The sequence below is a fragment of the Muscardinus avellanarius genome, assembly GCF_963383645.1.
Source record: "Muscardinus avellanarius genome assembly, chromosome: 3".
Classification (NCBI taxonomy): domain Eukaryota; kingdom Metazoa; phylum Chordata; class Mammalia; order Rodentia; family Gliridae; genus Muscardinus; species Muscardinus avellanarius.
In genome coordinates this window covers 123159491-123185759 of record NC_137788.1, presented here as the reverse complement: position 1 = coordinate 123185759, position 26269 = coordinate 123159491, and the positions used below count along the sequence as shown (strand labels likewise).

Here is a 26269-nt window from a genome sequence, read left to right as displayed (position 1 = left end):
TTCAGTTCTTGGGGTCCTTGTCACGTGGCCCCAGCTGGAGGGCTCTGTTATCAGGTCCCTTCAGAAGTATTCTACTAGTTGGTAATAAATAGCCTTTGTTCTTAGAGTTTCAGCAATGACTCTTGAGTAACCTCTTTGATCATCAAAGAAATTAAAAGTTTGTTTTTTAAAGAAAACATTTCCTGCGGAATCTTTGTACCCTTAGTACTAAAGGAAAAAAAAGCTTTCACACATTGTACTTTTAGCAGTGTGAAAAAAAAAAGTTTCAAAATTTAAAAAAAGAGAAAGTCACACCTACTGAGTGTCCAGGGTGTATAGACTCTGCTGTAGAGCCTCACGTGTCCTCTGATTTAATTATGAGGTCACTAATATTTTGTGTATTTTTACAGAGGCGGCAGCAGATGCTCAGAAAACTGGAATAACTTGTTGAAGGTCATCTGACTGGCAAGGGCCCAGCTAGCAATCAGTAACCACGGCACTCACATCTCAGGCCTCCAACTTCCCACTCAAACAAAAACATTTCTTTTTATTTTTCTCAGTTATTTAGAGATCAAAACTGAAGAAAGCTAACATTGGGATTTATTTGTTCAATTATTAAGTATAAAACCAAGATATGTTTTAATAATGTCAATACTTACAAACTCGTAAGGATTTCTTTTCCTCCTTTCCTGTGTTTTCTGTGATGCTGGCGATCAAACCTAGGCGTGTTCTACCTCTGAGCTACATTCCTAGCCCCTTTCTTATTTTTTATTTTGAACCAAGGTCTCACTAAGTTTCTATGGCTGGCTTCAAACCTGCAAACCTCCTGTCTTGGCTCTCAAGTATTGAGATTACAAGCATGTGCCCACCATCCCTAGCTTCCTAAGGATTCTTTAGTCTCCACTATTACTGTCCTGAAAATCTTATCCACTGCCCCAGCTCATTAAAAGTCTGACTTTTCAAACACGAATAAAACAATAAAAGCCCATAGTCAGTGACTACAATTCTTGTTCTAGAAGTAAATTAAAACATAAATGTATATCCATATAAATCATCTACATATTATTGGGCACACCACTCCTGTTCCATAAACAGCAGCTCAACTCTTTGGCAGAAATTTGGGGATTAATCAAGAAAATGGTCCAGTTATAGTTATGTCCATTTCATGTTGGAATCAGTGGTGTGTATGTGCGTGTGTGTGTGTGCACGCGCACGTGTGCGTGCACACGTGTGTGCTTGAGAATGCCACTTACCATCAAAAAGCTAAGAACAAAGACTCAAGCACAAAAGCTACCTTCAGATACTCTGACCCCTCGTGGACGCGTTCCAGCAGGCTGGAAGGATGCTCTGAGTAGAGAAGGGAGGAAATCCTGTGGCCAGGCATACCTCGTCCTGCATCCTCGTGGCCGCCAGCCGTGACTTTTCTGCCTCCAGGGCTTTCTCCTTCAGCTGCCTCTGCATGTCTGCAAGCTCCCTGCGGTTCTTTTCCTTATACTCATCCAGCTGGTTCTGGAGCTCCAGCGTTGACGTGCGGGATGCCTCCACAATGTCAGCCATCTGAAAGAAGCAGCACGGGGAGTCACAGGGAGTGGCCGCCCTGTAGCTCCATTCAGTCCAGGGGCTAGGGCTGGGTCCCAGTGCGACACAGCATCTCCCACGGCCTCCTCCAAGGGGCAAAGCCCTGGCTCTGGACTACCTGCCAGCAACATGGAGGCTTGCACACACATCTTTGGAGCTGGACACGCTGTCCTGGGTCAGACCCGTGCTCTGTCGCTCACCAGTATGACTGGGGCAGACCTTAACCACTCTGGGCCTCAGCAGTGTTCTCCCTGGGAATACTGCAATCATAATATCTACCTTTCAGGGTCATTGTCAGAATTAAAACAATACACAGATACTGATAGAATGCTAGTTACATAAACAGTACAGCGCCCGCAGGTGGAGGGTCAGACATTGGCACCCCTGTCGCCCGGCCCTGGAGTACAGCTTCGTGGCATTCTTCTTCTAGGCTTTGTGACAGAGGTGGGCAGAAATGGTGGGGTTTAAAGCCTTTGTGCTCCCCACACCCCAGGACAAACCAAACAGATGCATGGACTCTGCACAGAGGTGTGGACTCAGGCTGAGGGAGCACTGGTTAGCACTGGTACCCCTGCCAGGTTTCCACTAAGCACTATGAAGTTTCTCTGCATCTGGGATTCTCAACAGTTCCAATGAACTGCTTCAGGGGACCTGCAACTTCCCTGGTATCTCTGTGTTTGGACAGACCTGCAGGTTTCCCTAACTCTCATCAGACCCAGATGGGGCGGCGTCATAATGGGGCGCCCACCCCACACAACCCTCTCCCTCCTCGCCTCCTTCTGCAGCTTCTCCATGGTCTGGTCCAGCTGCCAGCGCTCATTCTCCATCTCATTCTTCTGCCTTCTCAGCTGCTCCTTCTGCTCAGTCTCATCTTGCAGTTTCTGGGACAGCTGCTTCTGCTCTTGGGTGGTCCAACTCAGTTCTCTCTGTAGGTGGCGGGGAAAGGACAGTGCTCAGACACCGGGTCAGCCACAGGAGCTGGTGGGAGAGGGACTTTCATGGCCACAGCAGAAAGCAATCAGACCGGCTACTTCAGCGGTAAGGAAAAGATCGGAATGAAGCCACAGGACATTGCTGTCTCCGAAATATAAGGACCATAAAAGAAAGTCCACTTAACCAATAAAGATCCCCAAGAATGAAGGGGCAGACCAAGGGTACACTGCAGAAACACCGCACATGGTCAAGGTGCTCGTGGTAAGAATTCAGGATTGTGTTTGCAAATCTAAATGTTCCTGCTCAAAGGCTGAGTTATGTTCTAGATCAACCTGAACCTATTTGGCAGTTTAAATCCTGTGATGTACAGCATCACGCCTAATATTTGGTGATTTACTCTGCTACACAGACAGCTCTTGGAAGAGCTAAAAATGAATCTGTAAGGAGAGAGAACGCTGACCTGTGAGTCCAAAGTCCCCTTGGGAGGTGGGAGTTGGACTCAGACCCAAAGGGATTTGGAAAGCCGCAGGCTGGGGAACTGATGGGGAGGTGTCAAACGGAAGGGACACTGTCAGAAAAAGGACCTCTGTGTGCTCTGCAGTGACAGCACCAAACGCCAGTGCTGCCTGCAAAACGCAGCGGCAGTGGATGCAGTTTCCCCTGGCACCCTGTGGTGCTCAGCTCACAAATTCACATAGACACGAGTCCTTTACAATGTAAACAACAGGTAGTGTGCATATGTGAGAATACCAATGTCAACTTCAGGATCCTAGATGGGCATGCGGAGGAAGCCCATCGGAAAGGCTTGGTGGAAAGGCCACCGAGCGCTGTGTTCATGTATGCCAATGTCACCATGAAGTACATTATGACGTGAGGCCATAATGCAAAAATAAAAGTGTAAAAAAATTCTCAGGAAGGTTATAGTAGCCGTGGTGTGTGTGTGTGTGTGTGTGTGTGTGTGTGTGTGTGTGTGTGTGTGTTACTGGGAATTGAACCCAGGGGCATTCTACCTCTGAGCTATACCACTGGACCCATTTTTTTTTTTTTTTTTTGAAACCCGGTCTGACTAAATCACCAAAGCTGTCCATACCCCTAGACCTACTGTATTTTGAAACAGCCTCACTAAGTTGCTGAAGTTTCTAAGGCTGGCCACAAGCCTGCAATCCCCCTGTCTTAGCCTCCTGAGTATCGGGATTGCGGGCACGCGCCTCCACGCCCAGCTCTGGTTCTCCAACTGGCTCAGTGTGAGGGTTCTCCGCGCTAGGACATCAAGAGGTGACCCAGCTGGAAACAGGCAACAAGACCCAAACAGCCCAGATCAGCTAAACTCTGCTGTCGAGAGCTGAGGGATGAATTTGGGTTTGGAAGCGTGTGTCCTGACCTGTCTTGTGTCCCTGCAGAGGCTGCAGAGAAAAATAGCTTGTATTTGTAGAGTGCTTAACAGTGTATGAGCTGCCGTCCGTGCTGTGACTCAGGCATCTTGAAAACACTGGGCTCTCTGAGTTCGCAGGGTACAGGACAGCTCTGCAGCCGCATGGCATGTGGCTAGAACCTCCAGCGGAGGCTCTGACAGGATTGCGACAGGGAACCAAAGTCAACAAAAGTTGAGGAAAAGAAGGTGGTAAATGAAAGGTGACTGAAAGTTCACTGTGGGGGAAACTAGCCAAAGAATCGCCATAGCTGGGCAGGTAGCAGAGCCAGGGTCAAACCCTGGATGCGTCTGTAGTTTATTTCATAGTATTGGGGGCAAAGGGTAAGGTGAAGGAGCTATAGTGCCAGTGAGCTATAATTCCATGTGGCAGAAAACTAGCAGGCACTTGTATCTCAAAAATGTAAATTTTTTGCTGACTATGGTGGTTCACGTCTGTAATCCCAGTACTTGGGAGCCTGAGACAGGAGGGTTGCAGGTTCAAGACCAGCCTTAGCAACTTAGTGAGAGTCTCAGCAACCTGTCAAGACCCTCTTTCAAAACAAAACAAAACAAAAAGCCAGGCGTGGTGGTGCACGCTTGTAATCCCAGCATTAGGGAGGCTGAGACCAGAGGATAGCAGTTTGCAGACAGCCTCAGCTACTTAGAGAGGCCCTCCATAACTTAGTGAGACCCTGTTTCTAAATAAAGAATAAAAATAGGGCAGGGGAGCCGGGCGTGGTGGCGCACGCTTGTAATCCCCGCGCTTGGGAGGCAGAGACAGGAGGATCGCGCAGATTCGAAGCCAGCCACGCGCGCTGGCTTAGGAGACCCTGTTTCCAAATAAAAATGTTAAAATAGGTCTGGGAGTATAGCCCGGAGGCAGAATAGCTTCCAGGAACCCCAGTACCACCAAAAAAAAAAAAAAAAAAAAAAAAGGGCAGGTAGCTCAGAGGTCGAATGCCCCTGAGTTCCAGACCCCCCCACACACACACACAAAAAAACTAACTAAATAAATAAATAAAAATAAAGGCTGGGATATAGCTCAGAGGTAGAATGCCCTTGAGTTCAATCCCCTCTCTCTCTCTCTCTCTCTCTCTCTCTCTCTCTCTCTCTCTCTCTCACACACACACACACACACACACACACACACACACACACACACAGAGTAAATTGTTAGTTAGTTTCTGAAAACAAAAAATACAGAAAAGCAGTAGGTTCCAATTGGGCTCCCCCCTAGAGGCCGCCCAACCTCCCTTTTCTTCCTCTGGGATCCCAACTCCCAGGCTGCAGGCCAGTGGGCCAGCCAGCCTTGTGCTGCTCACCCTCTTCCGCGTGCTTCTTGAGTTTCTGCCTCGGGCGGGCCCTCATCTGTGCCACTGGGGGAACCCCAGGAGTTCAGAATGGAGTCTGAAAACCTGAATGTACGTGCTCAAAGGGTCCAGTTACATCCTGGACCAACCTAACTGGCAACTTGAACCCTGTGATATACAGCATCATACCTGCTCTCGTTAGACATAGACTGGCCCCTTGAGAAGTCTCTAAGTTGGTGTCTGGAGTTGATATGATTGGGTCATGAGGGTTGCAGGCCCAGCAGTGACTGTGATGGTGGTGGCCACGGCTGGTGGGCTGCAGCTGGAGCAGGTGGTCCCTGGCTGCATCCTGTGGATTGCAGGTGGTCCCTCCTCCCCCTGGCTCTGGCTTGCTTTGGCTTCCACGACGGGAGGAGCCCACGTGCCCTCCCCCTCTCGCTTCCTACTGCCATGCCTGAGATCTGCCATCTCTGGTCTCACAGGGACTGAACCCAAAACCATAAGAAAATAAATCTTCTTTTCTCTAAGTTATGTGGTCAACTGTGTACAGTTTATCTGTAAGAATGATGATCAGAACAGAAGTTGGTACCTCAAGTGGGGTCATGGCATACCTAAGCTGTGCCCTGCCCTTCCTGTCCCTACTAGGTACAGGGTTTTTTTCTTTCTGACCCAACTAGCTCCCGATTTAAGCCCCACATTTTGGCAGGCAGTTGGGTATCAGTAGTCTAAGAGCAATAAAGCAAAACAGCCACCCACACAAAGTCAACACAACAAGAATTTGTAGTGAAGATCTCAGCCTAAAGCATAAAAAATTCAAAACAAAGACAGCCAGACACTGAACTCAGGAGGGACAGGGCTTTATGCAATAACAAGTTCTTGTCCAAATTTAAGGGCTGGGTAGGGGGTGAGAGGCCCTAAGTCCACACTGACCTGCGTGAATCCTGCCCACCACCTTGAGAGAAAGCTGAACTTAAAGGATAGCTACCATCAGGCACAAATCTGAAATCTGATCCAGCATCTAATACTCTTAATGTTCCACCCACCCCACACACCTGTCCCTGCAAACAAATGGGCTGGTCTCAAATGCAAAACTTGAACCACCTCCCTCTGGCCAGCTCTCAACCCCTCTGGCTTCTACCTGCTCAGAAGTGCACCTAGGGGACGTGTAGGTAAAACCTCACAGCCAGTAGAAGGAAGGACATACCTGGATCACACCGAGGTCACTGGGTAAAGTCAATTTAAAACTCCAGCACAGGCTTTTGTTAGAATGACTTCGAATAATCTTTCTAACCTTCATGTGGGAAAAACTCATTTTCTAAGAACCTACTGGTTTGAATAGAGATAGCTCTCTAATTTCAAGGAAATGACTTCCTCCTGCTCCTTTTAATAGCCATCCTGAAGGTCTATACTCTGTGGAGAGCATTTGCCCAGAGGAGAAGGGAAATTGGCTTCAGCCAGAAAGCCAACTTCATACTGCCTTGGGGACCGGTCCCGCAGGCCTTCTTACACAATCCATCTTGCATCTTTGGAAGGCTGTTGTACCGTTTCATGCCGAGAACAAGGTTTCTCAACCTTGGCACTACTGAGATCTGGCCAGATAATCCCTTGTTCTGGAGGCCACCCTGTGCTCTGAGGAATGTCCGGCAGCATCCCTGGCTCTAGATGTCAGCTGCATCTCCCAGCTATAAGAAAAATGTCTCCAGGCATTACCCACATTCCCCCTCTTGAGCACCTCCAGTCTAGATGTGCAGATTGAAACCCAGGTGGTTAATATAGTCAAAAGGGAGGACTGGAAGCAGAGGACCAGTGGCTGCATCTACCTGTCCCTCATGAGGAAGAGAGCCCGCAGCCCTTGTGCTTACCTGAGCATCCACCAGCTCACTCTCCAGCGCCCTTCTGGCAGACACAGCTTCTTTTTCTTCCTTTCTGGCATGAGCAAGGGCTTCCTCTAATTGCTGCATCTCATCCTGCAATGAAACGTTGAGTCAGGGCGCAGTGATGCATGCTGTGCCCAGGAAGCTGGCTCAGTGGAGTGAAATGAATGCAGAAGATGTCTGCAAACAGCACAGCGGTGGTCCCAACATGTCTGCCGACACGGTGCTCAGGGCCAGGGCTCTTAGACGCGGGCGCCTCCATGCACTTCCAGTTCACCACATGTGAACATCCAGCGATGTTCTGAAAACACGATACCCAGCCTGAGTCCTGGAGACTGAGCGCTCCAGGCAGGGCAGCTGCATGGAAAGGGAGTCCAGGTCCATCTGCCCTTTCCCTTCGGCACATTGCTTACTGCATCCCACCAGCACGTGCGTCTCGCTACTGACTCCCACTTCAGAATGGATAACCAGTTTGCTGAAACCTGGTAACCTCAAACATCAACTATGTGTTTAATAGAAAAAAGGACCACTGTGAGTGAGAATCAGTTTGTTGATGGAGTGAAGATGGCCTCTGCCCGTGTTCAGAGGCCCCAGTGGACACTTGGAAAGCTAGGTGTGTCCGTCATCAGGAATTCCTGTGTCCAAGCCTACATGTCTCACCCTGACCTCAATATCCCTTCCCAGTCCTCCATTCACACCATTCCCAGAGGAACAAAAGAAAGGGCTGGCAAAGAGAGTATGTTCGAAAATGCCTTGATCTTTCCTACCAAGTTATGGTAGGAAAGGGCTTATTAGCCCTCCCCACCTCTGAGACCGGCACAGGAGGAAGGCTCCACGCTGCCAAATCTGAACACCAAGGCAGGAGGCCTCACCTGGCGCTTTCGGAGCATCTCCTTGGCTTGGGCTTCCTCGCCCTTCATGTCCTCTATCTGCTTCTGCAGCTGAGCCACTCTCTGCTCCAGCTCGCCAACTCTGTCCTGCAGCTTCTCATTCTCTTCCTTTAGAATGTTCTCACGGACTTCAGCGCCCGCCTGGTTTTGCTCTGAAGCGTTGCTCCGGCTGGCCAGGACCTCAACGTTCTGTTAAAAACATGAGCAGCGAGTAAGGGAACGGGCGTCCACAGGCTATGAGAACAGCTGACAGCTACAAAGACTCACCATTCACCAGCCCAGTGCTTAGTGAGGTAGCCAGCAAATGAACTCAACACACAAAAAGAAATGCGAATGGCCAATTGATACATAAAAGATGTTTAATCTCTTGAGCAATCAGGGAAATGCGAATTAGATTTCATCTCACTCCAGTTAGAATGGTAGCATCAGGAATACAAATAATAAGTGCTGACACGGCTACGGGGGAAAATGAACTGTTAGTGAGATTGTGAATCGGTGCAACCACTAGGAAGATCATATGGAGGTTGCTGGAAGACTAGGGATGGAACCACCATATGACCAAGTTATTACACTCTTGGGTATTTATCCAAAAGAGTTAAAATGCATGCATATCCATGTTTACCCCTTCACAGAGGCAAGTTATGGAAGCCACCTAAGGGGCTGTCAGTAGATGAATGGATGAAGAAAACATGGGACACGCACAAATGGAGTTTTATTCAGCCATAAAGAAGAACATAATCTTGCCATTTGCAGGAAGGTGGATGGAACTGAAGAATATTGCATTAAGTGAAATACGTCAGACTCAGAAAGTCCGGGATCATATGTTTGCTTTCATATGGTGTAAGCTAGAGAGGAAAAGAGGAAGGGATCTTAGGAAAAGAGAAGGGCGACCAGAAGAGTAGAAGAGGGCAACCAGGGGAGGAGGAAGAGGGAAAGAGGGAGAACTGGGAAGGAAAATGACCAATGTTATGTAAATATATGCTCAAGCCACAATAAATACTATTATGTATTTTTATAATGTGTTAATAAAAATGTGTGTATATATATATATATATTTTTTTTTTTTTTGGGTGGTACTGGGGGTGGAACCCAGGGGCTTTTCTACCTCCAGGGTATACTGCTAGACCTATTTTATATTTCATTTGGAAACAGGGTCTCACTAAGTTGCTGAGGCTGGCTTCGAACCTGTGCGATCCTCCTGTCTCAGCCTCCCAAGTGCTGGGATTACAAGTGTGCGCCACCAAGCCTGGCTAAAAAGTGTTTTTAAACATGAAGCCTGGAGTGGAAGTGAAGCTTTGCACGTATGAGGCCCAGGGTTTGCTACCCAGAGCAAGAACAAAAGTAAACAGTAAAATAACTGAGTCCTTTTGGAACACAGCCACACCAGTTCATCTGCGTGGCTGCCTTCTAGCTACAACAGCACAGCTCGGAGGCTGTTGTGGAGAGAGAGGCCTCTGGTGTTGCAAAGCCTAAGAGATTGCCCTCTGGCTCTGTAGAAAAGCTTGCCACCTCTGGCCTGTGCTAAGTCCTTCTTGTGGCTTCTCTACCTTGCGGTGGAAGCTACCTTTATCATACCTTCAAGACTGAGCCCTTGCCGGAGGTCACGTAGGAGGAACTGCTCAAGAAGACAGAACCCAGAGCCTGCTCTATCCCTCGCCATCTGAATGCTTGCCCTCACCCTGGGCGGCCCTTAACAGCCGCTCCAGGTGGAGGCCACTTGTATGCACAGTTCTGTTAATGCCAAGATAAAACCTAAGTGCAAGCTTGTTTAAACTCCACAGGCAAGCTCTAGGTGCGGCTGTGTGGAATGAGCCTGAAGCAGACATGACTGTGGAGAAGGGCACAGATGATTGCTGTTGACGGCACCTGCCTCGTGGGCTTTGTATTTCAGGCTTTGCAATGGAAAGCAATGGTGTATGGCCCTGTCCGAAGTTCCAACTCGAGCAGATCTCTGGGCTGCCTTCCCTTCACTACTACAAAGATGCCCATCTCTGCAAACCCATTTCCCAAAACAACAGGGCAAAGGCCTTCTGGGAGAGAAAAGGCCTTCTGAGATTCAGCTGGGAAAGCTTATCTTCCCGCCCACTCAGAGAGCTATCTGCTAGAAATGTTTGCACAGCCTTTTAGAAACATGTTTAAATCTTTTAACAGTACAGCAAGCTGCATTATCCTGGACTTGCCCAATTGGAGCTTTGGGAAACAGAGCATCTTTTCACAAATGTTTAATTCTGTACATCTGAGAAAGCCCACTGAGTTACAGTGAAGTTAGCTGGCACTGATAGAAGCAAAGTAAGATGCTGGTGGCTGGGATTTCTCAGGATACCTGGATGTCATCTCCTAATGAAACCAGGCAGAGGGTGCATCATAAAGAACACAAGAGAAAGGAAATGTTGATGAAAACTGAGGAGGGATCTAATCCAATAACTGATAAGACCAGAAAAGAAAGTGTCTCGGTTGCACATTAGCGCCTTAGCCCTCCTATTAAGACATAAGAGAACACAAAGTTACATATATCAAGACAGGGTGGTACTGGCATAAAAATAGACATAGAGATCACAGAATAAGTCCCAGGAGTCCAGACATACACACTTACACTTCCAGTCAATTGGTTTCCAACAAGGATGTCAAGATGATTCAAATAAAAAATATAGGCTTTAATAAACAGTACTGGGGCAACTGTATAACCACATAGAAAAGAATGAAGTAAGACTCTTTCCTCACATGACATAAGAATTAACTCCAAATGGATCACAAACATGTAAGTGAGAGAGCTAAAACTTTCAGAAGGAAACAGCAATAAATACTTATGATACCAAGTTAGGAAAAGGCTTCCAAGTCACAACATCAAAAACACAAAAGACAAAGAGATAAATTAGACTTCTTTAAAATGAAAAACTTTCATGCTGCAAATGATACCATCAAGGTGATGGAAAGAACCAGGCGTGGTGGTGCATGATCCCAGCATTTGGGAGGCTGAGACAGGAGGATCGCAATTGACGGCCAGCCTCAGTTACTTAGTGAGGCTCTTTGCAACTCAGTGAGACCCTGTTTCAAAATAAAGAATTAAAAAAAAAAAAACAGGGCTGGGGGTGTAGCTCCAAGGTAGAATGCCCCTGGGTTCCATCCCCAGTATTAAAAAAAAAATGATGAAAAGATATCCCACAGAATAAGAGAAAATATTTACAAAGCCTATGCTTGATAAAGGATTCATACCTAAAATATATAAAGAATTCTTCAACTTAATAAGAAGATAAATAAGCCATTTTTTAAATGCGCAAAAGAGCTGAATAAACATCTTTCCAAAAAAGATACACAAAGTCTGATAAGCACATGAAAAGATGCTCAACATCTTCAGTCATTAGGGAAGGGAAAATCAAGACCAGAATGAGCTACTGAGTCATATTCACTTAGGATAGCTGTAATTAAAGAGAGAGGTGTTGGGGAAAATGTAGAGAAATTTAAATCTGTGCATTGCTGGAAGGTTGTATAGCCACATTGGAAAATGGTTTTGTGGTTCCTCATAATGTTAGTTACCTATGACCCAGTAATTTTACTACTGGGTAGTGACATTTCATATACATAAAAAATGAAAACACATTTGCACAAAAACTTGTACATGAAATGTTCATAGCATCATTATTCAAAGCATCCCCAAAGTGGAAACAATCTAAATGTCCATCAACAAATAAAGAGTAAACTAAATGTGCCACACCCATACAATGGAATATTACTTGACCACAAAAAGAAATAAAATACTGATGCGTGCTACAACAATGACACTTGCAAACATTCTGCTAACTGAAAGAAGCCAGACATAAAAGATTCTATGCTCACAATTAAACGAGATGTCTAGAACAGCAAGTCTACAGAGAAGCCAGGGCTGGAGGAGGGCCGGGGGAGGGCAGGGAGTGACTGCTAAGGGCTACAGGACTTCTTTGGGGGTTAAAGAAAATTTTCTAGCATTGACTGCATTGGCAGCTGAAAAACTGTAAATGTACTAAAATCACTGAACTGCATACTTTGTGTGTGTGTGCTGGGGATTGAACCCAGGGCATTCCACTTCAGAGCTACACCCCTAGCCCTATTTTATTTTTTATTTTGAAACAGGGCCTCATTAAGTTGCTGAGGCTAGTCAAAAATCTGTGATCCTCATGTCTCAGAGTCCCAAGTACTGGGATTACAAGTGTGCGCCACCACGCCCAATGAACTACATACTTTAACTGTGTGTGATACAAATCACAAATACATGTGAACCTTAATACAGAGGTTTTAAAAATGGGAAAAGGGTGAGGAGAGAAAAAAATAAGAAAGATCTGGAAGCTAGAGGGGTGATGGTAAGGAGAGATGATGGGTGCCCCAGTGGTCTCAAGGGTCCAGAAATCCTCTCCTGTCTCCTGCCCTGGTCCTCTTCCACCACCCCCACACCCAGTACATTATCTAATAGAGCTCAAAGAACAAACTTCCCTTTCCTAAAAGGACAGCTAAAAAAAAAAAAAAAAAAAAAAGGATAGCTAAAGGATAGCTAATTCACCTATTCCCATCCTGGAATCTAAAGAAAATAAAATTATATCCCATAACCAGGCATGGCGGTGGATACCTGTAATCCCAATACTTTTCTATTTTTTTCAAGACTGGGCCATCACCAAGAGTTTCACTAAGATTGTTTTTCTAGCCATCAGGCAGCCAAGGTCAAAAGGTTTGGGAATACAGCTCGTGGGGAGTCCGATGCACCAGGTGTCTTCTTTCCCTGCTGGTAGTGATAGAAATTGGTAGGGGTGTCTGAAAGGCCATTGGGGGTGTCCATCTAAATGACAACGTGCCTCCCTTTGCTCCAGCAACCTCTCTTCTAGCCCTTTATCCTACACGTGTGCAAAATGGCATCTAAGTGGGACTGACTGCAGCACTGTAACAGCAAAGATTGCAAACAGCCGAATGCCATTTCCTTGGGTGCTGAATAAATTACATCACTTCACTGGTATTCTGGGCAGCTGTGAGAAAATGGGAAATCCAGGACTAAGTAAGGGACAGAACAGTGCACATACACCCGTCGGTGTATCCAAAAGAAAGGTGGGAGCGTGCATGTGCTTTCTAGTGACACTGTGGGGAAGGGAACGGGGCTATGGGAGAAAGCAGAGTGAAGTTTTCTGCTGCAAACCCTTTTATAATTTTGACTTCTGAACCATAAGAATTCAACATGTATTAAAAGTTTTAAAGTAAATATACATTTTCTTTTCAGAGACTGTCCATCATCAGTGGCCGCAGCACTTGGGGACAGTTCCCCTCCTCGGCCAGGTTCTCACCTCCTCCTCTGGCGGCCCTTCAGGGCTGACCACAGGCACTTCTGGGCCACGAAAGGTGGTGGAGATGGAGCCTGGGAGCAGCTGAGCAAACAAGCACAGGCCAGCTCTGCCTCCCACGCTGGTGACGCGCTAAAACAATTCCTTTCCACCAAGGCTGGGAGAGTGGGAAAGGCCCAGACGGCCTGGGACTTGCAGCCATCCAAGCCATGCTCCAACTTCCCACCCAAACACTCCGAAGATGCAGCAGTCCAAGGAAGGGCCACGAGAGAAACCCCAAGGGCCGTGAGGAGCAGCTCTCCAGCCTCGGAGTTTCCCGTTAAATGCGCACGTACGTCCTGCCTTTGACACCATAACAATTTTCGTTCCACACTATGTCTTTCTCTCTCTCTCTTTCTTTCTTTCTTTCTTTCTTTCTTTCTTTCTTTCTTTCTGTACTGGGGATGGAACCCAGGGGCATTCTACCTCCAAGCTACACCCCCAGCCCTATTTTTTATTCTTCACTTTGAAACCGGGTCTTACTGAGTTGCAAAAGGCCTCACTAAGTAGCTGAGACTGTTCTAGAACCGCGATCCTCTGGTCTCAGCCTCCCGAATGCTGGAATTACAAATGTGCGCCACCGCGCCCGGCTCACCATGTTGTTTGTTTTTTTTTTTTTTTGGTGGTACTGGGGGTGGAACCCAGAGGCTTTCTACCTCCGGGCTATACCCCCAGACCTATTTTATATTTTATTTGAAAACAGGGTCTCACTAAGTTGCTGAGAGCCTCACTAAGTAGCTGAGGCTGGCTTCGAACCTGCACGATCCTCCTGTCTCAGCCTCCCAAGCGCAGGGATTACAAGTGTGCGCCACCACGCCCGGCACCATGTCTCTTTTTAAATTAAGGGTACTATGCGCTTGGTATCCCAAGGAGGTATAACTTTTACACTATGATTTTGCCAAGCACCCTCTTCCCCACCGACTAGGAACAGGAACATGTATTCCAGCCATTAATACAGTCATAAATTATCTCAAGAACGGAATTGTTATTTTTACTTTGAAAAACGTTAATGTAACAGGGTAGAGGAGCGAGCAGGGGCTCCGCAATTGGCTAGATGGGATCCAGTCCCAGTGCCTCTTGCTGGGCCTCCCACTTCACACAGCCTCAGCAGCTTTTGTTCCTTCATCTGTGAAAGGCGGTGAAGCTACCTGCCTGGCACATATTGTAAGTAACTAGTTTAATGTGACTACTGCTCTTGTGAGGCCATTACTGCTGTTGCCAGGCCCTGTGGTGCAAAACCTCCAGGCTGGCCTTCAGGGCATGGCCTGCACATTGTTACCAGCTACACAGGAAGCCTACATTTCTCCAAAGAGACAGTCAAGATCTTTTAAGAGTCTTTCCAGAGCAAGTGTGCTGCCCAAAGATGACTGCCATCTTATTTCAAGGATAATCCGTGTCTTTGGTTGGCCAATTCATTATAAATTTAGGCTGATAGCAGCTAAGAAAACAATTCTTCCCAAGTAGGCACGCAGCATATTTTAATGTGCTGAATTGCTAAATTTCCACTACTTTTAAAATACTTGACTTTTAACCATATGCTTCAATTACTACTTCAGAAGGAGAGGAGTGGGTAATTACCTTGGGAGGGAGAATTAAATGGGAGGGGTGAATATGTAATTACATCACATGCACAAAAAAGAGCAAAATCCCCAGACTTTGCCAGATACCAATGTTAATTACAAATAATGGCTTGCTTGCAAACTCATTGGAGTTCAACTGAAGCCCACATTTAGCAATATTCATACTGTCCCCTGCAACCAGAGGACATTTAAACACAAAAGACCCAAATAGCACCACCCACCCCTGGCCACATCTGCGTGTTCTACCTGGTCAAAGCAGGCTGCAGGGCCTGACCTGACACCTTGGACAGCCTCACTCCGGACGGATAGTAAGTAGCCACTAGCACATCACACATCATCAGCTCTTACTCATTAACAAGGCCGCTGCCTCCCCAGCTTTTGTTTTTTTTTTTCTGTCTCCATTTTTGCTGAATGAGTGAAAACTGCTGGAGGCCGGGAGGCCGGGAGGCCGGGAAGCCGGGAGGCCGGGAGTGGGCTGTTGGGCTGTCAGCACCCTTGTGCTGGCCAGGGTATGCAGGCCGCGGGATCTCAGCTGAGAGTGACCCAGGGGCCGCGCAGTACAGCTCATTTGCTGTTGGCATGGCTGTCCTCTCGCCAGCACAGCTGTGTAAGTCCATGCACACTGAGGCCGTGACAAACCACCCTCCCTCCTGTGTAGGAAACCGCATCCTTGCCCCGTGTCTCCAGCTTTGTGTGGGGGGCACTGGGAACTGAACCCAGGACATCCTACCTCTGAGCTTCTATTTATTTTTAAACAGTCTCCCTAAGTTTCCGAGGGTCTCACTACATTGCTGAAGGTGGCCTCAAACCTGTGATCCTCTTATCTTGGCTTCCCAAGTACTGGGATTACAGGAGTGCGCCACCACACCAGACAACAGCAGACGAGGTACAGAAACAGCGTATGTTTCAGTCAGAAGGAATTCTCTTCCCCCTTTTCCCTAGTTAAAACCTCACTGGCCTAAGGTCTCTCATCTGGGGCGCCTCGTTCAGATGAACATCGGGGTCTCCTGGGGCTCGCTCTGCTCAGGAAGCCTGGGGCAGGCCCCGCTCTGTGTGTCTGAGCAGCTCCAGGTGATGCCCACAGGCGTCCCACTTTGGTCTGAGGTCTAGGCTGAGGATGCACTGCTTAGGCCTCTCCGAGGCTTGAGCTCAGCCCCTCCTGGTCAGATCCTTTACACTTCTTGGCATGACTCTAAGATGGAAATAAATGTGACACAGGACGTAGCAAAAGAGAAATACTCATTACCACACCCTCATGTTTCCACAGAAGAGCGATCCAAACCTAAGATCGGACAATGCGCAGTTTCTTCTTGTTAAGCCGGGTGAATTCTGGGTTCAGCTCCGCTAACCACTTACTGTGCAGTGACTGTGGGGTCACTGAACGTCACTTGCCTTCAGCTGCCGGCTCTGTAACCCAGAAGGCGACCTGGCTTTTGTCCCTCCCTGCTCAAGCACTCTAGGACTCTAGAGTGAATCTGAAGAAATCGGCAGTATTAGGCAATCGTGGAATCGATTCTAAACCTCTAGAAGTTTCATTCCTACGACATGCTTCCATGTTATCTCCAGATGCTGTCAGCTAAGCCAGGTCGCCTGCCTCGGCACCCACAGCTGAGGACTGTACGGAAAGACAGGCAACTTCCACCACTAAGGCGGGACAAAGCGTTACTCGCCCAGTCTCTCCTATGGTCCATTGCAGAGTACCACTGAACGGTACCACTGAATGGTACACTTTAAGATGGTTACAATAGGCTGGGTGTGGTGGCACACGCTTGTAATCCCTGCGCTTGGGAGGTGAAGACAAGAGGATCGCGCAGGTTCAAAGCCAGCCATGCGCGCTGGCTTAGGAGACCCTGTTTCCAAATAAAAATATAAAATAGGTCTGGGAGTGTAGCCCGGAGGTAGAAGGGCTTCCAGGAACCCCAGTACCAACAATAAATAAATAAATAAATAAATAAATAAATAAAATGGTTACAATAGTGCATTTTTGTTATATAAAAGCTCAGATGTCAACTAACTTGCCATAACTCAAGGATAAACAGTTAATGCTTAATGACGATTTTATTTACAACCTATTTTTGCTGCCCTGGTGGTAATTTTCCTGTGTACAGTCTAAAACATACTCCCTTTTATCATATTCTTTTTTTTTTTTTTGTGGTACTGGGGTTCCTGGAAGCCCTTCTACCTCCGGGCTACACTCCCAGACCTATTTTTACATTTTTATTTGGAAACAGGGTCTCCTAAACCAGCGCGCGTGGCTGGCTTCGAACCTGCGCAATCCTCCTGTCTCTGCCTCCCAAGTGCGGGGATTACAAGCGTGCGCCACCACTCCCGGCCCTTTTATCATATTCAATTAGTTTTTATAGTAACTCAATGATTAAGTTAAAAATATAATTGTTTAGCCAGGTGTGGTGGCACCCACTTGTAATCCTAGCACTTGGGATGCCAGACAGGAGGATCGCAGGCTGGGAGCCAGCCTCTGCAACTAGTGAGCTCTCAGGAACCTACTGCAACCCTGCTTCCAAATAAGAAATGGAACTGGTCTGGGAGTGCAGCTCAGAGATAGAGTGCCTCTGGGTTCAATTCCCAGGGCCACAAAAAATATATAGACAAACATAGAGGTACACACACACACAATTGTTTTCCTTCACAATGTCCTTGAGAAGTAAGCCAGTATGCTTCCTTTTGTTTTGTTTTTGTGATCTGAAGTACACTCCTAATTCTTTTTTAATTTTCGAAATAGGGTCTAAGTTCGCGAAGATCTCACTAAAGTTTCTGAGGCCTCAGATCTGCAATCAGCCTCCCAAGTACTGGGATTACAAGCATGTGCCACCACAGCGCTATGCTTCCCTTTAAATAGTTTCAAAGTAAAGCCGGGCATGGTGGCGCACGCTTGTAATCCCCGCGCTTGGGAGGCTGAGACAGGAGGATCACACAAGTTCGAAGCCAGCCTCGGCTACTTAGTGAGGCTCTCAGCAACTTAGTGAGACCCTGTTTCCAAATAAAGTATAAAATAGGTCTGAGAGTGCAGCCCAGAGGTAGAAAAGCCCCTGTGTTCCACCCCCGGTACCACCACACACAAAAAGAAGATAATTAAAAACAAATAGCTTCAAAATAAGCGGGAGTCACTCTCAGAGTGGCCTGTAATTCAGACACTGGTCCAAGGTAAAGTTACGATGATAAAGCCCTCAGCCTCGCTCACAGAACACACTTCACACAGGTTCTCATTTAAGCCCCACAATCTAGAGATGCTCTGGTATTTGTTTTCCTATGATAAAAATGCTCTCCACCCAAATAGGAAAAATAGTGATTTTCCTCAAAGGCCACGTGCTCAGTTGTTCGCAGACAGGTCCACGGAGACGAAGCCGACCGGGGAAGAGGAAGTTCAGATGAAAGGGGGCCTCATTCGGGGAGGGGTGGAGACATTCTGAAATTAGAAGCGATGGCTGCTCAAATTGTGAATAGATTAAAAAAAAAAAAACACTGAACAGTACACTTTAAAATGGCTAAAATAGCTGGGCGTGGTGGAACACACTTGTAATCCCCGCGCTTGGGAGGCTGAGACAGGAGGACACACAGGTTCGAAGCCAGCCTCAGCTACTGAGTGAGGCTCTCAGCAACTCAGTGAGACCCTGTTTCCAAATAAAGTATAAAATAGGTGGGGGAATATAGGCTGGAGGTAGAAAGCCTCTGGGTTCCACCCCCAGTACCACAAAAAAAAAACCCAAATAAATAAATAAATAAATAAATAAATAAATAAATAAATAAAATGGCTAAAATAGTGAATTTTCTGAACCAGCTTTTGCTACGTCTACACATCACTGGATTACTGAAGGGACTTCTCCAAGACACAGCTCTGGGATACATACATTCTTTTTGCACTGTGTATGTGTTACTGGAGATTGAAACCAGGAACATTCTCCCTGGACCTAGACCTCCTCACCCTTTTCTTCTTTTTTATTTTGAAACGGGGGCATGTTAAGTTGCTGAGACTGGCCTCAAACGTGTGATCCTCCTTGTCTCAGCCTCCCGGGTACTAGGACTATGAGCTGTGCTACCACTTCTGATTGAGTTACACACTTTCAACTATACTTTATATTTTTAACACTTCCTAAGCAAAGTATAAAAAAAAAAAAGGAAAGAAAATGGAAATTCTTAGAAAATGTTCCCAGTTTCTCTGGGTCCTCTTGGTGTCCAGGAGATAAAGGAGTCTTACATCCTATTAGAAGACAGCATTCAAGCCGGGTGTGGTGACACACGCTTGTAATCCCCGCGCTTGGGAGGCTGAGACAGGAGGATCGCGCAGGTTCGAAGCCAGCCTCAGCTACTGAGTGAGGCTCTCAGCAACTTAGTGAGACCCTGTTTCTAAATCAAATATAAAATAGGCCTGGGAGTATAGCCCAGAGGTAGAAAGCCTCTGGGTTCCACCCCCAGTACCACAAAAAAAAAAAAAAAAAAAAAAAAAAGAAGAAGAAGAAGAAGACAGCATTCCCCTCCCGAGGGCCAGTGTGCGGCGATCTTGTGAGCAGCCTGTACATAGACATTCCGAGGGAGAGACGGGGTAGAGGCAGACCACACGGCCTCACGAATGCTTACACACATCACCTCGCACACACGCTGGACAGGCTCAATGGCATTTCTGAAGAAAATAAGCAAGCAGGGGTTTCCCCAGGTCTGCCTCCTGGGGAGGAGGGAAAGCCCTTCAGCCAATCCAGGGCTCAGTGTGGATGCTCGCAGGTCCCAGTCAAGCTGGAGCTCCACTCTGCTCCCTCATTGGTGAAAGCTGACCTGTCTGCCCACTGCTACTATCTATCCATAAACTGAGAGGGTCAAACCTAAACTATTAATCTTAAAAAAAAAAAATGCTTAGACCAAGAACTCTCAGTCTGACGGCCATCTCCAAACACCTCTTTACATCTTCAAACTAGAAAAAATTACCATGGAGAGAATCATCAGCTTTGCCCTTTGCCCCTCAACCTTCACGGTGACAAGAACACACACCATGACTGAAGAAAAGGACTAAGAACAGCCGGGGAGGCAAGAGGCTGGCCCAGGGTGCTCGCAGGTGAAGACACACGGCGGGGTGGCCTTCAGTTACCTCCTCCTTTCTGCAGAGGGGCTGTTTCCTGGGTCAGCGTGGAGCCAAGGAGGCTCCTGCCAAGCCCAGCGTCGGTTCTCCCGCCCTCCTTCGGGCAGCCTGCAGGGCTTGGCAGCCAGCTTCACTTCATCAGCAAGGAAACAGGCCCAGAAACCGAGACAGCCCAATCCAGGGACGGCCACCTGCTCACTCGGAGGTTTTCTCCATGTAAAAATCCCTCTCGATCACTGTCCAGTTTTCTTAAAAACAGGGCTGACATTTACGGATCCATTCATTGCACAGATCAAGGAAATCAAAAGATAAAAATGCCAAATGTCAAAGCATTAGTCACTATATAAGTAGCAAATAGTATCCAGGAAGGAATTACTATGAATACCCAGAAGTTAGAGTATTTGCCACGGACTTCCTTCTAGACAGAGGCCTTGAAGGAGGTGTGGTGACTTTCTGGCCTCTATTCTCTTGGACCAATTATTTCCCTTGGACCAATGCTCTGGGCATGACTCAAACTCAGTCCCTCTTTTTCTGAATGGAGAACAAAGCATCACCTTTCTTCTCAAAAGAACCGAGAAAGAGTAGGCAAGTCAGTCAAAGACCAAGCCAAGGATCACTCTAGAGTGGGCTCCGATGTTAGTTGGCTTTTCATTATTGTGACAAAATACCCGAGAACGTCAGCTTACAGGAGGAAAGGGTTGTTTTAGTCCATGTTCTCGTTTCCCAGTCCACGGTGGGCTGGCTCCACTGTTTGGACGTGTGTGGTGAGTATCAATGACGGAAGGCTGTGGTAAGGTGGAGCTGCCAGGCTCGTGGCATCCAGGGAGCAAAGACAGACAGAGGCAGAGGTGTGGGGTCAGGATTCAGGCCCCAGGGGACACCCCACCACCTAGTGTCTTCACACAGCCAGGTCCCACCTCATACACGTGCCACAATTTCCCAATAATGTCATCAAATTACAAACTTATCCATCATTTAGTACCCTATGCGTGGGAGCCCTTGTCCTGCAAGCACCTCGAAGCCAAGAGCCCCACTCTGAGCCCTGCAGCAATGGCAGCCCAGCCTTCCACGCATGGGTCTCTGGAGGACTCCCTAGAGCCAAGCGCCCAGCTGCTTCCAAACAGCTGCCTGGGTGCTGACCAAGTCCCCGTGGATCACTGTGGTCATCACTAGTGCTTTCCTCAAGCGGTTCCAGTTCTTCTCCCCTCCAGGCACAAGCTATGCCTTCCAAGCCCTTTACAGCAGGAATGACCAAGTGACTGGGTGTGATCAATGAAATATAAGAAATGGCAAGTGTCCTATCCAGGCTCAAGCTCCATGGTGATTCACTGAATTCCCTCCCACTGAGCAGAGATCACAAACCCCTGTGACCCCCCCCCCAATTCCAGGGAGCAGAGCAACCACCCTGCACCCCACCACGGCCCGCCCTGGAAATGCAGCGTGTGCGAGAAATGTGCTTTCCTTAGTTTAAAGCTACTGAGATGTGGAGCTATTTGTTATTGCAGCATAATATGGCTTAACCTATCACCTACGGATCACAGGATCAGCCCCGCCCCCTCAAGTCCACAGAGAACAAAACGTCAAGCATATCCCAAGCCCAAGTGTCATCCCTGAGAGCCAGGGAGACTGTACAGATGGGCTCAGACCCCGGCTCTGCCACCAACCAGCCACGCTTCCCCGAGCCAGTCTGTTATCCTTTCTGAGCCCCACATCTGCTTTGAAATGGCAATGGCCTCACTACCAGGCGGTCACGGGGAAGAGACGCACTGCACGTGCAGCTTGTGGCACGTGGACAGACATGTCGCGCATGCTGAAGAAACAGCGACTCTGGTGATCTTTGTCACCATCAGGACCTCGTTTTTTGTCACTTACTATCTGTGAAACTGGAGCTTCTGTGTCCTGCTCTGTGTGAGGGAGAAGTAATGGCAACTGTCAGGTGGCTGTGAGTGCTCAGCGTAGGTGACAAGGTACCTACGAAGATCAGCTTAAAGGAGGGGACGTTTATTTGGGCTCATGGCCAAGAGGTTCAGTCCCTGGTCATGTGGACCCATCGCTAGAGACTTATGGTGAGGCAGATCATCACGGCAGTGCACAGTGGAGGGACGATTCACCTCACAGAGCAGAGGGAGAGAGAGAAGAAGGTGCCAGGGTCCCAATGTGCCCTTCAAGCAGAGGCCCCAGGGACTCACTGCCTCCCCAGGCCCCACCTCCCAGCATTCCCACCAGCTGCCCAAGTGCCCTCAAGACTGAGTTGCTGGGGGGCATTCCAGATCTAAACTGGAGCAGAGCCACAGAAGGCCCAAGGGCTACCGTAGCTGCAGGAGCGCCCCCATCTCAGGGAGGACCCCGTCCTCGCCTGGCCTTCAGCCCCAGGCTCCTGATGGCCCTCAGACCCAGCTAAGGGGGTCCTCCTGTCACTGTCCCAAGCTGCTACTTACCAACTCATGAGCACTGTGCCTGCAAGGAACTCTGACCTCTACGGCCTGCATGCCAGCCTGGCCGCAAGGTGCTCAGAGAAGCCAGGTGGCCTACTGCGTCTGAGAAGCCTTGAGACATGGCCCTGCCTAGGGCCAACCCTGCAAGCGTAGGCTGGGAGGGCCCTTGCCAGGACTCCTACTCACTCCCTACTGAGGATCCAGGGAGCCCGGCGGCCCCTCCCAGCCCCAGCTTTGACAATTACCACATTACAGTGAGGTTCTAAGTAGAAGCAGACCTCACATCTAGAAAAATCTGCTGTTTGCCACAAAATCCCTTGCCAAACACTAAAAGCATCCCAAACTGGGCATTTGTGAGCAGTAGCTTAACAGGGGGTTATCTCTGGTACTGAAACCTCTCCACTGTTCTCATACCTCTGCAAGTGGTCTAAACCTGGAGGCCGAGAGGGAGTCAGTGTCCTGGACCCATGGCAACTCCTGGGACCAGCTGGCCCAGGCCAAGCCGCAGTCTCGTGGGGCCTCATCCCAGCCACGACACGCAGAGGGAAGGGCAGAGCAACTGAGGACCAGTGCCCACACTGTCTACACCTGCCGAACACAGACAGATAAGGCCTGATGCTGTTCCCAGAGACTTTCAAGTCCCACAAGACTTAAATATGTTCACAGGTGAAACAGAAGTAATCTCGGGCTAAAGAGAGGCTCATGCGCAGTGCAGCATAATGGTCTAAGGCCATGGCCAGTCCATCATTAAGAAGATGGAGTGGAGGGGAAAGGAGAGAACCACTGAAAGAAACAGTTCAAATAATGTGGTGCCCATGTATGAAGGCATCATACACTAACACGTCCTGGGAGGAGGGGCGCAGAGGAGACACACCAAGCACATGTATGTCTCTATCACTCTGAACATCACTGTGATATATGATCACAACACCCCAGTAAAAGGCTTAAAAAAGAAGATTGTGTCTCATGGCAAATAAAGGTTCTTTCCTTTTTCTTATCTATAAAGTTTCCATTTCTGCAGATAAGTTAGAACAGATCTGGGCGGTCATTCCTTCACTCATATCACACTCAAAGCCACAGAATGTCAGTTCTTTGGGACACCAAATTTCTCAGGCTCAAACCCTAGCTGGAATTTCCAATACTAGCCCCAAGCTTCCTGCCATATCTCCGACAGATAAGCAGCCACTTTATGTTGTTTCCTTTGGCTAGACTAGAAGGCTAGACTCAGTCGCTGGGATGCAGTACCCAGTATTCCCTCGAAGTGTCAGGCTCCAAACCTCCACTCCCTGGAAGAGTCTGGGCTGACATCAGCCAGCTTGCCAACTGACTCCCAGCTCAGAGGCGTCCCCAGCAAATAAAGTCATCAGATCCCTGGCAACCCCTCTGCAGGGGGCCAGAGGGCACCAGGCTAGAACTAGACTCCACCAACTAACAAAGTTCCCGCCACTCTAGACACGCCATGTCCTCGGGCCTTCCCAGGGCTCCTCTTCAAGGCACTGCGGTGAGGGCAGGCGGCACTGCTGGGCTCTCAGTCCTCCTCTGGCTGGCCCCTTCCTCCTCCCTCCCCATCTAGACACCCCCAGCACCCCTCTGGCCTCCTTGCAGGTCATCTGTACCTTGACTTCCAAGACAAGTAAAACAACACTCTTTCCCTTCCCCTCCTCTGCTCTCTCCCTTCATGGCTACCACCCCACTCCATCCCTGCCAGGGCTATGCCTGGGAGCTGGACGACAGGCCTGGCACCCCACGTGGGCCCAGGTGAGCTGCTGGTGGCACCCCTGGGGCACACGGCTCTGGGCCCCACGGGGGAGTATCTAACAAGCACCCCCAGTGCCAGCCACGGCCAAGTGCATCCATGGGCATCCCAATTCTCAGGCCCACAGGAGGCGGTGTTATTAACTAGTATTATTCTTTGCTTATCAGTGGAGAAATGGAGGCACTGAGAGGTGAAGTCACTTGCTTATGCAATTACTAAGCCAGTCAGCAAAGGAGCCAGATGTAAGCCCAGACAGCCTGATCTGAGGGCCGCCAGGCTGGACTTAGACGGTAAGGCCTTCGCAGGTCTGAGCTTCATCCACAGCACCCACCCCGGCCCAGTGCCAGCCTGCAGGGCAGGTGTATTGAAATGGCTAGATTAATATTTATTGATATATATTTTGTTTTGTTTTTTTTTTGCACTGGGGATCAAACCCAGGGGCATTCTACCTCCAAACGACACCCTCAGCCTTATTTTCTATTCTTTATTTTAAAACAGGGTCTCACTGACTTGCAAAGGACCTCACTAAGTAGCTGAGGTTGTCTGAGAACCGCGATCCTTCTGTTTCAACTTCCCAAATGCTGGGATTACAAGCGTGCACCACCACGCCCATCTTCTACCTTTCTATCCATCCTTCCTTCCTTCCTTCCTTCCTTCCTTCCTTCCTTCCTTCCTTCCTCCTTTCGTTTCTTTCTTTGCGGTGCTGGGGATGGTACCCAGGGGCATTCTACCTCTGAGCGACACCCCCAGACCAATTTTTTATTCTTTATTTTGAAACAGGGTCTCACTAAGTTGTGGAGGGCCTCACTAAGTAGCTGAGGCTGTCCTTGAACTGTGATCCTCCTGTCTCAACCTTTCAAATGCTGGGAATACAATGTGCGCCACCACACCTGACACAAATGCTGGGAATACAAGTGTGCGCCACCACACCTGGCACGGCTTCTTTAGTTTTCAGACAGGGTCTCATGAAGTTGTGGAAGGCCTCACTAAGTAGTTGAGGCTGTCCATCAACTGTGATCCTCCTCAGCCTCCCAGATACTGGTATTACCAGCATGCACCACCATGCCCAGTTTATATTTTTTAAATGTATGTTTGGTATAATTTATATATTATACATATATAATGTTAATATATTTAATATTTTATACTATATATTTCATATTAAATATATAAATGTTACATATTAGATACATGAGCATATACATTAATGCATGAATATTTAATAAATATATGCATTTAAATATACTTATGCAAATATACATATTTTGGACTTATTTATTATATTACTATATTTATTGTCTTCATATTTATATGTTTACATATAAATATGTTTATATGATATATAACATTTATGTTAATATATTTTAAATTACCTATTTAAAAATATTTATATAGTCAATAGAACACTATACCTTGAGTAATGTGTGTGTGTGTTTCTACATATGTACAGTCAAGACACACTCTTTTAGCATTTTAGCTGTGTCATGGGCTAAATCTAATTCCGTTAGCAGGCCTGAGAACCCAAACCCAATTTATAACAATGTCTCTCTGAGAAAATTCTGTCAACTCCAAATGCCCTACATAAAAGTAAATTAGCACCCTCTGTTCCTAAATTGAGTACTCAGTTAGCAGATTCTTTCATTAAGGTGCTGTTTACCTTAGCATTACTAAAGACTCTGCTTGGCTGCCGATGGCCTTGCTTGGCTGTCTCTGCACCTCAGAAGAGATGCCTGCATTTCAGAATGATGTGTGAATCCAACACTCCACACTTCTCTTTTTTTAACAAAGGCTCCATTCTCTGTCCCAAACTTCACAAAACGGACAGCTCTGGCGCGGTCCTGCTCACTCTGATGAGCGGCTGCCCCAGTGAGTGCACACGTGGTCCTCCGGCTGGGGGCCTGACATTCTTCTAGCCACTCCATTTCCTGGAGAGATTGTGTGGCATGTTCACATCACACAGGGGAATTCCAGCCATGGCCAGAGCTTGGTGTCCTTACTTTCAACTTAACTCCCTGGTCAGCTTTTCCCTGTTTACCTAAGTAAGCGCGCCCGGCTGGCTCGCCTGGCCACCCCATCTCAGCCTGGGAACCCAGACTCCCAG

The 26269-nt window shown here is 47.8% G+C and overlaps 1 protein-coding gene across 1 annotated transcript in view; it reads right to left on the bottom strand.

Moving 5' to 3' along the window:
- Positions 1 to 26269, bottom strand: part of CGNL1 (cingulin like 1) — a gene marked incomplete at both ends in the record, with an annotated part of 108217 nt that overhangs the window by 21863 nt on the left and 60085 nt on the right. The window contains 4 exons of the mRNA XM_080691627.1: positions 1366 to 1536; positions 2331 to 2483; positions 7074 to 7178; positions 7958 to 8164. Of these exons, the coding sequence (XP_080547753.1) occupies positions 1366 to 1536; positions 2331 to 2483; positions 7074 to 7178; positions 7958 to 8164 (636 nt within the window). The remainder of the gene's footprint in view (positions 1 to 1365; positions 1537 to 2330; positions 2484 to 7073; positions 7179 to 7957; positions 8165 to 26269) is intronic.